The 16,991-nt window shown below is 41.0% G+C and overlaps 1 protein-coding gene across 1 annotated transcript; it reads left to right on the forward strand.

Annotated features, from left to right (window-relative positions):
• Nucleotides 1-390: 390 nt before the first annotated feature.
• On the forward strand, nucleotides 391-3,926 carry unc50 (unc-50 homolog (C. elegans)). The gene is made up of 6 exons (XM_085448195.1): nucleotides 391-524; nucleotides 1,374-1,639; nucleotides 1,826-1,946; nucleotides 2,054-2,193; nucleotides 2,470-2,577; nucleotides 3,243-3,926. Exons 2-6 carry the CDS (start codon nucleotides 1,378-1,380, stop codon nucleotides 3,407-3,409), a joined length of 798 nt encoding a protein of 265 aa, XP_085304321.1. The 5' UTR covers nucleotides 391-524; nucleotides 1,374-1,377; the 3' UTR covers nucleotides 3,410-3,926.
• Nucleotides 3,927-16,991: the final 13,065 nt, after the last annotated feature.

Genomic DNA, 16,991 nt, shown 5'->3' on the forward strand with positions numbered 1-16,991 from the left:
CACTAATATTCAGCATAAATTGCAGTTTTTATTTACAGTCTGTAGCTTCAATGTAGCAACAAAATGTCCCCGACTTAAAAAATTAAAACAATTAAAGTAAAGTAAATTAAAACTCTAAAATAAAATTTGAAATCTCAATTATTTAAAACATGACGGTGTTTGAAAAAAAAAGAAACTGAACTCGGTTTGTAAATTTTATCTTGTGGACATAAAATGTATTAATAATATGGAACAAAGTAATGATATATTGGTCTGTGTTTTGGGAAAAAACAAAATAAAACAAACAAACAAACAAAAAACCCACTGATAACTACACGGCGTTTTAAATTGCCACACTGGAGACTTTCTCACCGTATGAAAGTTCAAACTTCACCTTTGACTACATTTCCCATGAGGAAGGGAACGTTACCGGAACTATCTACGTGTGCATTTTCGCGACAGTTCAGGAAGCATCATATGCAAACAGCTACAGAAAACGAGCAGTAGTTTGGGCTTTCTCATGTGAAGGACTGCAAGAGAAACAGGTAATTTTGTCGTTAAGTGAGGAATTTCAGTCGTTTACCAAAAAACTAAATAGCTACTGAGCAATTTGCGTTATGGTTATTGCTGGTGAGACTTAACGGGCCGTCTCATCTTATTAAAGTAGCTAGCAACGTGCTAACTGTGTCTGCTAGCAAACAAAGCGACAAGGAGATTAAAACATATCAGTGTTTATGCAGGAAGTCACTATTATTATTTAGTGTGTGTCCTATTTAATTGATACGTATGAGATGACTTTACATAATGTGTAGATGTTTAATCCAACTTAGTGAAAATGCACCAGATAGCTGCTTCTGTGCTGTTCTTTTTAAGCAGTTGTTTTTTTTTTAATTGAAGAAAGCCAAGAATGCTTATCAATCACAACTTGCTGTAGGACATATATAATATTACAGGTTAAGAAGATATAGTGTACAAGTTTGCTTTGCAGGACTATGTGCCAAATTTGAAACCAGAATTTACAGCTAAGGTACAGCTTATATATAACTTACACTAGGCTGTAGGGCATCGTGTCTAGGAGTTAAGCTTGATGAACTTCTCTATGGCTGTCCATGGTTTTCCAAAATGGCTTTATTGTGGGTTCCTTATCAATTTTACAATCACGCACCAAATCCTTCATACTAAGCATTTAAGCACATTTATATGGCAAACGTATCACACAGAGCATGTCAGGTGTAATAAAAATGAGTGGAAATGCACGTAAATCATCCATCATTGCTCTGGAAGCTTTGAGAGTAGGCATAAAATGGCATAATACAGTATAGTTATAAATTCATCCTAATTTTGTCTCAGGTTAGAGTCCTTTTCACTTTTCACTCTTCTCATCTGATTTTCAGCACCATGTTGCCAACCACAAACAGCAACGGTGCCCTGGCTTCCAGGGACGCTGCACGCCACACAGCGGGTGCGAAGCGCTACAAGTATCTGCGGCGGCTGCTTCATTTCAGACAAATGGACTTTGAGTTCGCCCTGTGGCAGATGCTTTACCTGTTTACCTCTCCTCAGAGGGTGTATCGCAACTTCCAGTACAGGAAACAGACTAAAGATCAGTGGGCCAGAGATGATCCTGCTTTCCTGGTCCTGCTCAGTATCTGGCTATGTGGTAAGTCAATACTCATTCCCTAAATAATTAAAGAGCACTGTGGTCAAGGTTTGATGAGGATATTTGTGAATTTTACCTCTAACCTAATCTGTTTGACTACATTTAAACAATCACTTGTCCTGCCAGTGAAACCCCGATGTTGGCTGTCTGCTATGATACCTAAACACTCCCTGTGTTGTTGTGCAGTGTCAACAATAGGCTTCGGTCTTGTGTTGGAAATGGGAGTCGTGGAGACGCTGAAGCTGCTGCTCTGGGTCGTCTTTGTTGACTGTATAGGAGTCGGTCTGCTCATATCAACTATAATGTGGTGAGCAGTAGCATTGAATAAATTAATGAGATGTCCTCTTATTTACTCTAATTAAGGCGTATTGTTTGTTCTTTACTGCATGCCAAATCTTATGTGTTCTTCTCCAGGGTGGTCACCAACAGGTACCTGCTGAAACAACCCAGCAGAAACTTTGACGTGGAGTGGGGCTACGCATTTGACGTTCACCTCAATGCTTTCTACCCGCTTTTAGTCATCCTGCACTTCCTGCAACTTTTCTTCATCAACCGTGAGTAGCCTGTAGATCTGTATGAGTTTAATCAGCATGTGTGAAATTAAATCATCTGATTCAAACCAACAAATGTTTGTCAGTACAGTTAAAATAAAATTTAAAGGGCTAAAGAAATGTTTATGATGCTCTTGCTTCACTACATTTCTCTTTTTCATTTCTTATTTCTTTAATTTCGTACCATGGCAGTTGCTAATATTTAGGCTTGATAATTTCTCCATAGATGCATTACAGCACTGATGACTCTTCTTGTGTGTTGTTTTGTGTGTTTTTTAGATCTTGTGATGATAAGTTCAGATTGGTTCTTGGGATATTTTGTCGGAAACACTCTATGGTTGATTGCTATTGGTTATTATCTCTACATAACCTTCTTAGGGTACAACGGTAAGTACCCTGCACATCATAATGCTGCATGCATTTTCTTAATCTGTTTTTGATTTATTGCTGAAAATTCAATTTCATTATATCTTAGTTACATTAGAAATGAAAAAAAAATCTTATTTTTTTTAATTTATGAATTTTCAGGTTCATCATTTGTTGATTTTCTTAGTCTTAATCTGTGAAAATACTGACTGTTGATTTCTCCAACAATGTGTCACTTTGTTATCACTAAAAAGCTGCTGTAAATTGGTGATTAACGCCAAAAGGTGATCAGAAAAGTAGCATAACATTTTCTACTGCGCATGAAAATGTTTCATAAATTTTTGTAACTTAACAACTATAATTTTGCTATAATTTACAAAGTCCAATCAGCCCTAATTTTCAACATTATTAGTATTTTATGGGCTTAGATGTGCAATAACAAAATGTAATGCAGCACTAAACTGTGATCTTGGTTTTGCTACCATCTAGTGGCCATTTGGTGACATTGACACACATCTACAGGTGTTTTCGCTAAAGTAAAGTGAGAAGGCTTTAACTTATTAGAGATTCATTTTCTTTGTGGCTATAAGGCAGCATGACCACCATGGAGCACGTATACCTTGAGAGAAATGTAGTTCTTGCTGTCAGTGGTTCATGTAAAGAGTCTTCTCTTTCAATCCTCACAGCTCTACCCTTCCTGAAGAACACCGTGGTGCTGCTCTACCCCTTTGCTTTGCTCGGCCTTCTCTACATCCTCTCCATATCTCTGGGCTGGAACTTCACTCGGGGTCTCTGCTCTTTTTACAAGTACAGAGTCATGCAGGACCGGCTTGCCTCTGAGATTGGACACTAGCTGGCTCCAGGCTGACGCAAAATCTGTTTTCAGCTCATCTCTACGTGACAATGACTCCACGTCCAGCTGCTGTCAGACAGGATTTTGCTGAGAGGGACCTCTGGTGGACTCTTGGTAAACTGGTTGATTGATGCCGAGCTGGGTGACACTGCTCAGCTCTCTCTTGATTTTCTGTTTGGCTGTGATGTTGAGCTGCGGCTACAAAGTCCGTAAACGGTGATGTGTTCAGACTGGTGACAGAAACGATGGGGGGGTGGGGATGAGACGCAGCTTTTACTGTTGTTTTTTTTGAATGATTTGTAAATATGACTCTGGCAGGTTGTAATATAAACACAGAGGTTTGTTTTTGATGAGTTTGCTTTGTTTCTTTGAGTTTTCTTAAAAAAAAAATCAGATTCTGCTTATTGAAGAAGGAAAAAAAGTTAAGTTAGAAACATGGGATGCAAACTTATTTTCTTTCTTTTCTTTTCTAAAAGTGTACATTCCAAAGCACTTTCAATAAAAGGTTTTAACTTAAGGTGCCTCAGTTTTATGTGCTGGCACAGGTTCAGCACAGTTTAGTTTAAAGCTCCCAGCAGCAGCAGCGTTTTTGTTCTCTGGATTGCTTTTGTAGTAACACGCTTCAGTCTCATGGTGTCGCTGTTGCAGTTGCAATCACAACTGAGAAACTCGCTGAAGCATCGCTGATGCTTTTGCTTTCTGTGTAAATGAAGAGTGACTATTACAAAGGCTGGAAGATCTTAGCAGATGTGTTCAGTGTGTCCCATCAGTTCATACTGATGATACAAAGCAAAAAAGGGTAAAATAGTCATCGTGCTATCCTGTGATGTTCTAAATAAAATGGAAAATTAATGTAGTCTTAACTTTATGAAAGTTATGTTACCAGTAGGGATAAATAAATAGCCCTAAAGGTAGAAAATTTATCTTAAAGTCCATAAAAATGTAATTTTATTTAAGAAAACATAATATCCAGCCTGCACGCATTAAAGAACTCATTCAAGTAATTTCAATAATTATGGGATGTTTGCCTTTCTGTGTGTGCATGTCAGTGGCCTCATTCAAAATGTCATGAGTGAGAAACTGATTTTCCCAAATTCCGCACCAATAAACTGAACTCAGTTCTGCTTAATATTCATTTTATTTTTTCATAAATGGCTGTTGGTAAGAGCAGATGTTAAAATTAGGCAATGGAAAGGTAAAATAGGCATGTTAAAATGTTATCACTATTTAATCAACATTCCCAGAGCAAAAAGTACATATTTTTGCAAAAAAAGTTTAACTTTATACAAAGTGCAGCTGCTGTTTTGCTTGTAGTTGAATTACTTCATCTGCAGTTTTTTCCCCTTGTAACAGTAACAGAAATGCACACATGAAGGTAGCTCCAAGGAACATCTTCTCAGCATCTCTTAAGTTTTCAGAAAAGATTAAAAGTCCATCAGTGATACTGGTGTGCTCTGACAGTAACAAAAGTGAATAAATCACTTACTGTCATCCATTTCACTGAGTGCATTGATGCCAGCTCCTCTGTAATCTCAAACTCTTTTGTTATCCCACGCTCTCATCGCTCACTGAGTGACACGCAGTCTGACGACGCCACATTTTTGGATTGCCTTGGATCGCTTGGAACCCTGGCTCAATAGGTGCTAAGAAAGGACTTGGTACCAGGTGCTGCCACCTATTAGAAAACCCTTAAATATGTGTTGAGTTGACTCGAGTAGATACTAATGGAGAAGGGCTGTGTGAAGACGTATTAAATGTAGGATTTAGTGTGTGAATGTAATCAGCACCGTCACTTTAACCTCCTAAGACCCGAACTCTTCCACGGCATGCATTTTTAATTTCCCTTTGATATTTGGGCTGATTGGGTCCTGATGAATGTAAAAACAAAGAATTACCAGATTTGTTTTTTTTACCTAATTTTTGTCTCTAAGAAAAATGAGAGCCACATGAGGATATTCGTTTAAAACTTTGATAGAACAGTAGCAGTATAATGTCCTAGTAAGTGGATATCAGGCCCTTGTAGAGCAAAATTGAGTATTTTGGTCTAAATAACCCAAAATGTGATGTCCACATATGTGGACGCCAGGTCCTAGGAGGTTAAATATTTAAATATATTTGATGTTTCCTACTCAGGATTTAACCTAATGACCATGAACACCAAAGCCTGCTCTGTACCAGTCCAATTGTGCATCACTGTGATCTTCACCACAGTTCTGCAAACGAACTAGTTTTGTGTGCACTCGACTGTATCTAACTGCCTGGTACAATATTTCCATGCAGTCTTTCAATAACACAAAATTTTGCATGACGTTTCACAAAAAACACAATTTAATCACATTATGTGATTGAGTTAATTTTCCAGCTGATAAAATGTTTCTCTCAAATGTACAGTTCTAACCTTTGAAAATTACTTACCATCTTCCTCTGCTGTCTTTCTCACACCTTTCTCCATCTCTCAGTGTGCATATTTTTTTCTCTCAATGGGAAATAAAGTAGCTGTACTTTTATCTAGCAGATAAATTTAATGAGAAAGAGCATTCAGCCGTCAAGTCAAGTGGCGTTTTATTGTCATTTCAATCATGTACAGTGGTACAGTACAGAGTAAAATGAAAATAGGTTCCTCCAAGACCCTGGTGACAGACAATCGGCACAGGACTACGTAAAGTGCAATGTGCAAAAATTGCAAAAAAACAAGACAAGATAGTGCAACATTAGACATATCAGGATGATACAGACACAAGACAGTGCAATGGAAATGTGCAAAATACTGACTGCTGGATTTCCCAGAGGACCCCACACGAGGGATTAATAAAGTTTTATCTAATCTGTTGTGCCAAAAGTATCTTGGTGTGAGGGGTCTTTGCAGATGGAGCGGGTGCTATAAGTGTCCGTGATGGAGGGGAGAGAGGCTCCAATGATCTTCTCAGCTGCTCTCACTATCCGTTGCTGGGTATTGCAATCCAATACGGTGCAGCTACCATACCAGACAGATATGCAATTACTTGGGACGCTCTTGATAGTCCCACCGCAGAACGTGGGGAGAATGGATGGAGGGAGATGGGCTTTTCTCAGCTTCCGCAGGAAGTAGAGATGCTGTTTGACCTTCTTAGTTGAGGGATCAGGCCCCTCCTCTGTGGAACCAGCTTCCAGTTTGGATTCAGGAGACTGCCCCTCCCTGAGTCTGCTCTGCTGGAGGTTTCTCCCTGTTAAAAGGGAGTTTTTCCTTCCTACTGTCACCTTCCCTAAATATAATTGTTGGGGTTTTCTCTGTTTTCTTTGTATTGTTGTAGGGTATTTACCTTGAAATGTAAAATGTCTTGAGGCAACTTTTGTTGTGATTTGGTGCTAATATATATATACAGTGGGGCAAAAAAGTATTTAGTCAGCCATCGATTGTGCAAGTTCCCCCACTTAAAATGATGACAGAGGTCAGTAATTTGCACCAGAGGTACACTTCAACTGTGAGAGACAGAATGTGAAAAAAAAATCCATGAATCCACATGGTAGGATTTGTAAAGAATTTATTCGTAAATCAGGGTGGAAAATAAGTATTTGGTCACCTCAAACAAGGAAAATCTCTGGCTCTCACAGACCTGTAACGTCTTCTGTAAGAAGCTTTTCTGTCCCCCACTCGTTACCTGTATGAATGGCACCTGTTTGAACTCATCATCTGTATAAAAGACACCTGTCCACAGCCTCAAACAGTCAGACTCCAAACTCCGCCATGGCCAAGACCAAAGAGCTTTCGAAGGACACCAGGAAAAGTATTGTAGACCTGCACCAGACTGGGAAGAGTGAATCTACAATAGGCAAGCAGCTTGGTGTGAAAAATCAACTGTGGGAGCAATCATCAGAAAATGGAAGACATACAAGACCACTGATAATCTCCCTCGATCTGGGGCTCCACGCAAGATCTCATCCCGTGGGGTCAAAATGATCATGAGAACGGTGAGCAAAGATCCCAGAACTACACGGGGGGACCTGGTGAATGACCTGCAGAGAGCTGGGACCAAAGTAACAAAGGTCACCATCAGTAACACACTACAACGGCAGGGAATCAAATCCCGCAGTGCCAGACGTGTTCCGCTGCTGAAGCCAGTGCATGTCCAGGCCTGTCTGAAGTTTGCCAGAGAGCACATGGATGATACAGCAGAGGATTGGGAGAATGTCATGTGGTCAGATGAAACCAAAGTAGAACTTTTTGGTATAAACTCAACTCGTCGTGTTTGGAGGAAGACGAATACTGAGTTGCATCCCAAGAACACCATACCTACTGTGAAGCATGGGGGTGGAAACATCATGCTATAGGGCTGTTTTTCTGCCAAGGGGACAGGACGACTGATCCGTGTTAAGGACAGAATGAATGGGGCCATGTATCGTGAGATTTTGAGCCAAAACCTCCTTCCATCAGTGAGAACTTTGAAGATGAAACGAGGCTGGGTCTTCCAACATGACAATGATCCAAAACACACCGCCCGGGCAACAAAGGAGTGGCTACGTAAGAAGCATTTGAAAGTCCTGGAGTGGCCTAGCCAGTCTCCAGACCTCAACCCCATAGAAAATCTGTGGCGGGAGTTGAAAGTCCGTGTTGCTCGGCGACAGCCCCAAAACATCACTGCTCTCGAGAAGATCTGCATGGAGGAATGGGCCAAAATACCAGCTACTGTGTGTGCAAACCTGGTAAAGACCTATAGTAAACGTTTGACCTCTGTTATTGCCAACAAAGGTTATGTTACAAAGTATTGAGTTGTATTTTTGTTATTGACCAAATACTTATTTTCCACCCTGATTTACGAATAAATTCTTTACAAATCCTACCATGTGGATTCATGGATTTTTTTTTTTCACATTCTGTCTCTCACAGTTGAAGTGTACCTCTGGTGCAGATTACTGACCTCTGTCATCATTTTAAGTGGGGGAACTTGCACAATCGGTGGCTGACTAAATACTTTTTTGAGATATTCCATTTATGTATTGCAACTGCTGCTTTATCTAGCCTGGACTGTGACTAGATTATGGGAATGACAACTAAAAGAGGGTCAAAGGGGGTCAGTTAACCTCACAGGATGAGCAGAGATTGCATGCTACAAAACTAAATGCAACAGCTTGAGTTCAGCTTTGACTTATGCTATCTAATATAACCAAAAAAAATAATGTTTTAATGTTTAAAAAGTAAAGGTTGAGCATGTAAGCAGACTGTGGGATGACATTATATTGTCATTAGGAACTTAGCAAGTATCTCCAGTAATATGTGTGCACATCAGAACTAATGGGAACAAGTTCTTATCATCAATTGATAGCATCTGAACACTGTACACTTTATCCCCTGAATTATGCTACACATAAAAATAGATAAGTGATAAAATCCAAAGTTTATCACAATTTATTCAACAACGGCTTTTAACTTTATGTGAAGTGCTGTTTCTATTTTGCTTGTAGTTAATTACTTTGAAAGCAACAATGTAGCATTTTCATATTTTACAATTCTTGTAGCATTCGTTGTCATGGTCATCATCCTGATATCCTGTTGCAATTATGACGTAAGTGTTAGGATGTTAGGATGAATGGGTTAGGGGTTAGGGTTTGTTTTTAAGGATTTAGCAATTGCACAATGTGATCATGGCAACTTGGCCTCACAAAACTCCCTGACTGAAATGAGCCATCAATCCCTTTTTCATTTATTGTAATTGTTTATTTGTATATATATACAAAATCTGTACTTTTTAAAGAGTCTTCATATGTTTTTTTTATCATCAAATTTATATTGCAAATGTAAATAAATATACATGATAGTATCGATCCCAAGTCGGCATCGGTATCGGATCGATACTAGCCTGGTGAGATCGATTCTTTACTTTGAGTTCTGCTTGTATGCTATGCTGTGCTTTCGGCAAAAACGAAACAACCAGGTCGCTGGACTCACCGCTCCTGTGTCAGCGGAGAGCACTTTGCTCCCTCTCCCCCACTTTTATGTTTCGGTGTAGCACTGACACGTCACGTGACTTAGACACTTTGGGGGTTGTTAAGTTGTTTACATATTAATTATATATATTTTTTTTGTTTTTGTTGTTGAGAATTTTAATTGTGATTTTTTTTGTATTATAGTTTATCAACAGTATTTGTTTTAATTTGTTTACTGGTTTGCGTGCACTTAAGATTTAAAAAAAAAAAAAAAGATCGCCACCACGGCAGACCCGATGGCATTTTCATAATTAATTCTTACAATAATCACACGGTTGCTGTAACAGTACATTCAACGGCTGCAGCTCTCCCGCTGGCAGCCGTACACATCACCACCACCAAACCTGCAGCGGCATCGCAGAACACGCCCTGCCACATACCCCCATCGCCCGCTTCACCTCACCCCGCGAGCAGCAGAGGGAATCGACTCGGACCATCGGCGCCCCATGCCCCAGCCCAGCGATGGGGAAGTGTCAACTCTGGTTGCCCGCGCCTCGGAACTAGCCTGATGGCCACCCATATCGCAAGCAGCGGCGGCGCAGCAGGCGTGGAAGTGAGCTGGCGACCATGCAGCCTGCCGAAGTGGACAGCATGCCGCCTTCAGGTGTGGCAGGACCCCCACGCACCTCGACCTCCGTCTCCAGCTTGGCAGGTCCTGCTGGCGCGCCATCCTCCGGCTCACCCCGAGCCGCGCGTTGTCCACCCTTACAGTGATCACACGGTTGCTGTAACAGTAGCCTACATTCATATATTGTTTCTCCTAATTATGCCCCGGGTTTTAACTAATTATTAATACCAAAGGAAACATCACAAAAAACACTTAAGGTCATGAAAATTAATTGGATTTAGCAATTCAGTGAGGCATCCACCTTATTTATTGAAAAGTATCGTATCGGTATTGGTATCGGCGATACTGGCCCGAATTTACTTGGTATCGGATCAATACCAAAATATGCAGCATCGCACACCACTACAGGCTACTGAACTGCTGAAATGTTGGACAATGGACAACACTGAGGGGACTAACTTCACTAACTTTCACATTGGTACTTAATGTGGTACTTAAAAGTACCACCACAACACATGAGGTGCAGATTACAATACAAATATCGTGGTTTCATTCAACTTTTAGGTTCATTGTTAAAGAGCATGTACAAAAACATTATGACATCTTTCATTAGCATGATACACCACCTTCCCCCAGAGACAGAGTTGTGCTAAAACAGGTGCACGTGTCTTAATGAAAGAGGCTCACCCCGACATAAAGTCAGACTTTATGTTCATTTGATCACCACAGAACTTGTGTGGTTACATCATTAGCAAAAACCTCGATTTAATTCTTTCACCTCTGCAGTGGAGTTTAGTCTGTGGACACTCAACAAAAAGGTGCTATTGTAATAGGGGGCCATTTCTTACTCCTATGAGAAGCAAGAGTTAACTTGAGGATCAGGTTGTACGTGTCTGTTGGTGGTTGGCATCCCAATGACACTTCTTCCAGGGCTGAAGTGGGACTGTTAAAAAGTGTGTTAACGCATTAGTATTACAGGCTGTGCCAAACTGCATTCTTGACACTTGATTCGGGAAGGTGTGAAAGGTAATCCTGCAGCATATTTTGCCACTCACACTTGACAATACACCTGTGTTTGCTAACATCTTGCTGCCACGGTACAGTGTAAATATAAGCAAATGAATGAATGAATTAAAAAAGGAAAATACATTGATAATTTTCTGCTAGGACATTATGTGTTTTTTAAGAAGTCAGCTAATTGGATTATATTTCAGAAAAGCTTTTTAAGTATTTTTTAATTTTATTTTTAAATTTAATGTTATTTTTTCGCCATTATAAAGCAAGCGACTGCTCCACCAGAACCTGAGTTTTTACATGTTTGCATGAGGAGATTTTGGCTGGACATAAAAAAACAGTTTTGAGGAACACTTTCCCTTTTTATTGTTTGCTTACACGTATATGATTTATTTAAAGATGAAATAACTTGGTGTCATTGTAAAGTGTGGGATCAGATTTATTAATTTAAAAGATGGCTGAGTGCTGTTTAAGTGAACAGTCTGCTCACTGGAGTTCAATCATTAAACCTTCTAATAACTAAAAACAGAAAGATTTATGTAGCTTTAATTTACACATTTCATGCCACAGAGTAAAATCCATGCATAAAAGTGAACTTCACACATAATTTGAGCTTTAAGAAAGTGACATCTGGTTCTTTGACAGTCACTCAGTCAAACAGATACGAAGATTATTTGATAAGACATCCCGAGAAACTGAAACTTCAACACAGATATACCAACAGATGAACTGTTGATGTAAAAGTTTGTACTTGTTTGTAAAGTGACATTGCCATTTTGCTTTTAGTTTAATTATTTTATCTGCAGGTTTTTTCTTGTTAATTGACAGAAATCCAGTCTGCTGTCCACTTATATTTCTGTCAGAGGAGGACAGCTGTCCTTTTCAGATCCCTCAGTCAGATGTGTGTAAATACTTTTAAAAGGTAAACACACGGAAAGCTCCCCGACCAGATAACATCCCAGGTCGTGCTCTCAAAGCATGTACACATGAAGTGGTAGCTGTCTTCACAGACATCTTCAACCTCTCCCTGTTTTTGTCTGTAGTCTTCTCATACTTTAAGAGGACGGCCATCATCCCTGTCCCAAAGAAACCTAATGTGAGTTAACTGAATGACTGTCACCCAGTAGCACTCATCTCTATCGTTATTCACATCTTCACTGCCTGCTACACTTGATCCTTTTCAGTTTTCATACAGGCAAAATAGATTCACAATGAACTTTTTAACTATCAAATAAGGGACACTCTGGCATGCCAGAAGCACAATGCGCAACCAGCTGGGTACAATGTAAATATACAGTGTAAATATACAGAGATTTAAGGTTGACTAAGGGAACCAATTTTTGCTCATCATACAAGACCTCCTGGCTAAAATGGGATAGTTGGCAACCCTAGCTCTCCCACCGGGACCATAACAACACATGTGTGGATGCTGTTTATTGACTACAGCTCAACTTTCAACATTATAATTCCATCCAGACTCATCACGAAGTTTGGGAATCTGCACATCAGCATCTCCTTATGCAGCTGAATTTTGACTTGTTCCTGAGCCATAGCAGTTACATTTTTTTCTTCTTATCTTGGTAGAACGTGCGCTTTGAGCGTCTGAGGTCTCGGTTCTTGGCAGTCACTCGCTTACACAGATAAAAAGATCATCTGATTAGAGATCCAGAGAAACCCAAACTTCAACATACCGACTAACAAGTTGTTGTTGCCAATGTTTATCCATGGCCACTATCCTCAAATCTTTGGTACATTCTTCTTTGTTTACAGTGATCTTATGCAGGAGCAGCAATATTCAAACTTCCTGCTGTCAGATTTTCCCCAGGTGCATTTAACAATAACTGAGTTTAAAAACAGAAAGGACGAAGATGTTGATGGTTTTAACATGATACGTGCTTCATAAAAAACGTACTGGATTTCTCCACAAATGTTCAGTATGTCCCATCATTATTTATTTTCCTGTGTGCAGATCCCGTGGAGAAAACAATGTTGTGGTGAGCTGTTCAGGATTAATTCTAAAGTGTGTGAAGTGTGAAGTGGTTTGGATCTGTCAATGCCCTGTGGAATATCGCTCGCTATCATAATGAACAATAAGCTCATTTTTAACTTTGTTTCTTGAAAGGATATATTTTGCAAACTCTTGAGTCATGAGTTCTGTAGCTGCGTCTTTGGCTCAGTGAATTTGAATATCTTACTTTCACAGCTGTCTGTTGCTTATCTCTGCTCAGATATAGCGTTCTCATTTCTGGTTTTTTAATCAGTATAAAATGGTTTGTAAGGAACTTACAAAGCAGTTTCACCACTGAGCACCATATATGGTTAGTCTTTCTTTTACAGGCATTTATCAGAAATGCATCATCACTACCAGTATGAAGACAATGACTGCAGCGCTATTTGATCAGAATATGTTGTCTTTATATTGCTTGTTTTATGCTAGCATCTTCTTGCAATTGGGGCCTTCATTTGTTTCTCTATTTGGCTCCAGGAAGGCAACTATAAAATACTACAAGGTCAAATATCAACCATGGCTTTCGCTCTAGCATCCACATCACATAGACTATCTAGTCTTTTTATGCGGTACATGATCCCAGTTGTAGCAGAGTAACAAGCACATTACACATTTTAAGATTACTTTGATGCTTTTTTTTCTGATTTTGAAGTTTTCTCAGGTGTATGTTCAGGACAATTACTGGAAGCCACATTTCCTTACCCTTACCTCTAATGAATCTCTGTAGCCAATAAAGGCCCAAATACAGCTGCCCTCAGTTCTTATAACATACCAAAAGTTTGTCATGGCCTGAGGCATCTCATAGTAACGTGAAAGGTATCTTTCCGCATCCTTATGAGATGCTCCAGATTCCCATTTGAAAACAACCGAACGCTGCTCGCAGCAGTAACACACACTTGGAGCAGAGGCTCCTAACATTAACTCTATCCATAACTTTAACCTTAACCCTATCAGGTAGTGTTTTTCAAAGCGATTCATGATTAGAACAAAAAACACATTTACATGTATAGATTCATTCCAAACGGCTCTCATGCCTCCAAACACATACTGATGACTTGTCACATAGCATCGTTACCTGTTGGGATGAGAACGTGTTGTTTCCAAAGCACCATAAATTGGGGTGTCTGTAGCTCAGGTAGGAAACCTACTAATCAGAAAGTTACTGGTTCAATCCCCCTCTGCTCCAGCCTGCATGCCAAATATCCTTGGGCAAGATGCTAACCCCAAGTTGCTCTCCGATGCATCCATCGGGAGGATGAATGTGTATTAATGTTAGATAGAAAGCACTTACAGAGAAAAAAAAGAAGTGATTGGGTGAATGAGGCAAGTTGTAGAGAGTAGAAAGGTTTTATATAAGAACCAGTTCATTTTTATATTTCAGATTTACTTTCAGTTTTCTACTTTTTACATGTAAGATTGATGTACATGTATCACACCTAACTCGGTGACAGCAAATTTGAACAACTGTAATCATTTCTTTCCGGCATCTGAAATATTAGTTTAGTTTGGGGTTGTTGTTGTTTTTGTTTCCTTTTGGCTCCTGATATTAGTCAACTACTATTTGTCAATGTTGAATAATGATAAATGAATTATCTACAGTTGCCTCAAAGCGGTGTATAATGCAATTTCACCAGCTGAGACCGCATCCTTTTTTTAGGTTTGATAGCATTTTTAGTAGATAATGGCAGATGGCTTGAGCATGAATTTAAGCTGCAGTTTGGGGAAGGTCACAGAGGGGACAGCCAGCAACTCCTGAGCTGTGCAGATCCCTGAGTGCTAATGAGAAGTAAACGAATTGGAAAAAGGAGGGAGTGCGGGGCTCAAAAGCAAGAACATACAGCTTGTAGTGCTGAGTGAAAACAAATATGTTCAAATTATACATTTTCACAATTTATTATCAAATGGTCAGAATTTCAAAGTAGTTTTACATGACGCCATGGACCTCCATCTCTCTGGCTCAAAGACAAAGGCCAAGAGCAAGAAAAAAACAAGAGGATGCAATGACAGAAGAAGCTGTGTCAACACACAGCTTCGATGGAAATGATGATGCAGCTTCAATAAGTGGTGCAAAAGTTAACATGAACGGTGCTCTGAGCTGAAACTGCTTTGCAGCTCCCAAAAAAGTTGATTCTGAAAACGTTACATCCAGATGAAGAGAATCAAAGTTTTCGTTATATGGATGATTGAGCAGCGTTTGATTAAATGAACAATAACTGCTCTTATTTGAATAAAGGAAAAAAATGAGTACAACATAATATCTGAACAGAGATATATCGGACCATGAAAGAACTTTCTGCAGCCATTAACAAACACCAGAATAAACACCCCGAGGCTGCTTTTATTGTTGCTGGCGACTTCAACCACACCAACTTAAAGACAGTCCTCCCCAGATTCCACCAACATGTCTCCTGCCACACCAGAGGAGACAAGACTTTAGACCATGTGTATTCCAACCTGGCTGGAGCCGTTTCTGGTCACCACCCAGAAACGGATCACCATGTACCCCAACCAGAAGCCTTGGATGAACCGGGATGTTCGTCTCCTCCTGAAGGCCCGCAACACCGCCTTTAGGTCAGGAGATGCACACGCCTACAGCACAGCCAGGGCTAATCTAAAGAAGGGCATCAAAAAAGCCAAACACCATTATAAAAAGAAGGTAGAAGAACACTTCTCCAACTCCAACCCCCGACGCATGTGGCAAGGACTCCAGACCATTACAGACTACAGGACCACCAAACCCTCCCCCGCATCCTCTGATGTCTCCTTCCTCAACGAGCTCAACAACTTTTATGCTCGTTTTGAGCGAGGGAACCCCACAACCACAACCAAAGCAGACATGACGCCAGACCACCAACCTCTGACTCTCTCCCCCACCGATGTAGGAGCGGTGCTGAGCAGGATCAATGTCCACAAGGCTGCAGGTCCCGATGGCATCCCCGGGCGTGTTCTCAGAGCGTGTTCTGGGGAGCTTGCAGGAGTGCTCACAGACATATTCAATCTGTCCTTGGCCCACGCTGTGGTACCGGCCTGCTTCAAATCCACCTCCATCGTCCCGATACCCAAAAACTCCAACCCATCTTGCCTCAATGACTACCGCCCAGTAGCACTCACCCCCATCATCACTAAGTGCTTAGAGCAGCTGGTCCTAGCACACTTCAAATCCTGTCTCCCCCCCACCCTGGACCCCCACCAATTCGCATACCGCCAGAACAGGAGCACAGAGGATGCAGTCTCCATCGCACTGCACTCTGTCCTCTCACACCTGGACAACAACAACACCTACGCCAGAATGCTGTTTATAGACTTCAGTTCAGCATTCAATACAATCCACCCCTCACAACTCATCAAGAAACTGACAGACCTGGGCATCAGTTCCCTCATCTGCAAATGGTTACTGGACTTCCTGACCAACCGCCCCCAACATGTCCGGCTGGATAACCACTGCTCATCTACCATCACAATGAACACCGGTGTACCACAAGGCTGTGTGATGAGCCCTTTCCTCTACTCCCTCTTCACCCACGACTGCAGACCTGCTGATGGTTCCAACACCATCATTAAGTTTGCAGATGACACCACGGTGATTGGCCTCATCAGTGACAACGATGAGGCCGCCTACAGGGAGGAAGTGGATCGTCTGGCTGAGTGGTGCGACAGAAACAACCTGCTGCTTAACACCGAGAAGACCAAGGAGCTCATCGTGGACTACAGGAGGAATGCTGACCCACATCCACCCATCCACATTAAGGGGACGGCTGTGGAGCGTGTGAGCAGCTTCAAGTTCCTGGGAGTCCACATCTCCGAGGATCTCACCTGGACGACCAACTGCTCCAAGCTGGTCAAGAAGGCTCATCAGCGCCTCTTCTTCTTGAGGACTCTGAGGAAGAACCACCTGTCCTCAGACATCCTGGTGAACTTCTATCGTTGCACCATCGAGAGCATCCTGACCAACTGTATAACAGTCTGGTACGGGAACTGCTCTGCCTCGGACCGGAAGGCGTTGCAGAGGGTCGTGAAAACTGCCCAGCGCA

Source organism: Copadichromis virginalis, linkage group LG23 (genome assembly GCF_057382275.1).
Source record: "Copadichromis virginalis isolate Kocher_CV1m ecotype Utaka linkage group LG23, C_Virginalis_male_GT1.1, whole genome shotgun sequence".
Lineage (NCBI taxonomy): Eukaryota > Metazoa > Chordata > Actinopteri > Cichliformes > Cichlidae > Copadichromis > Copadichromis virginalis.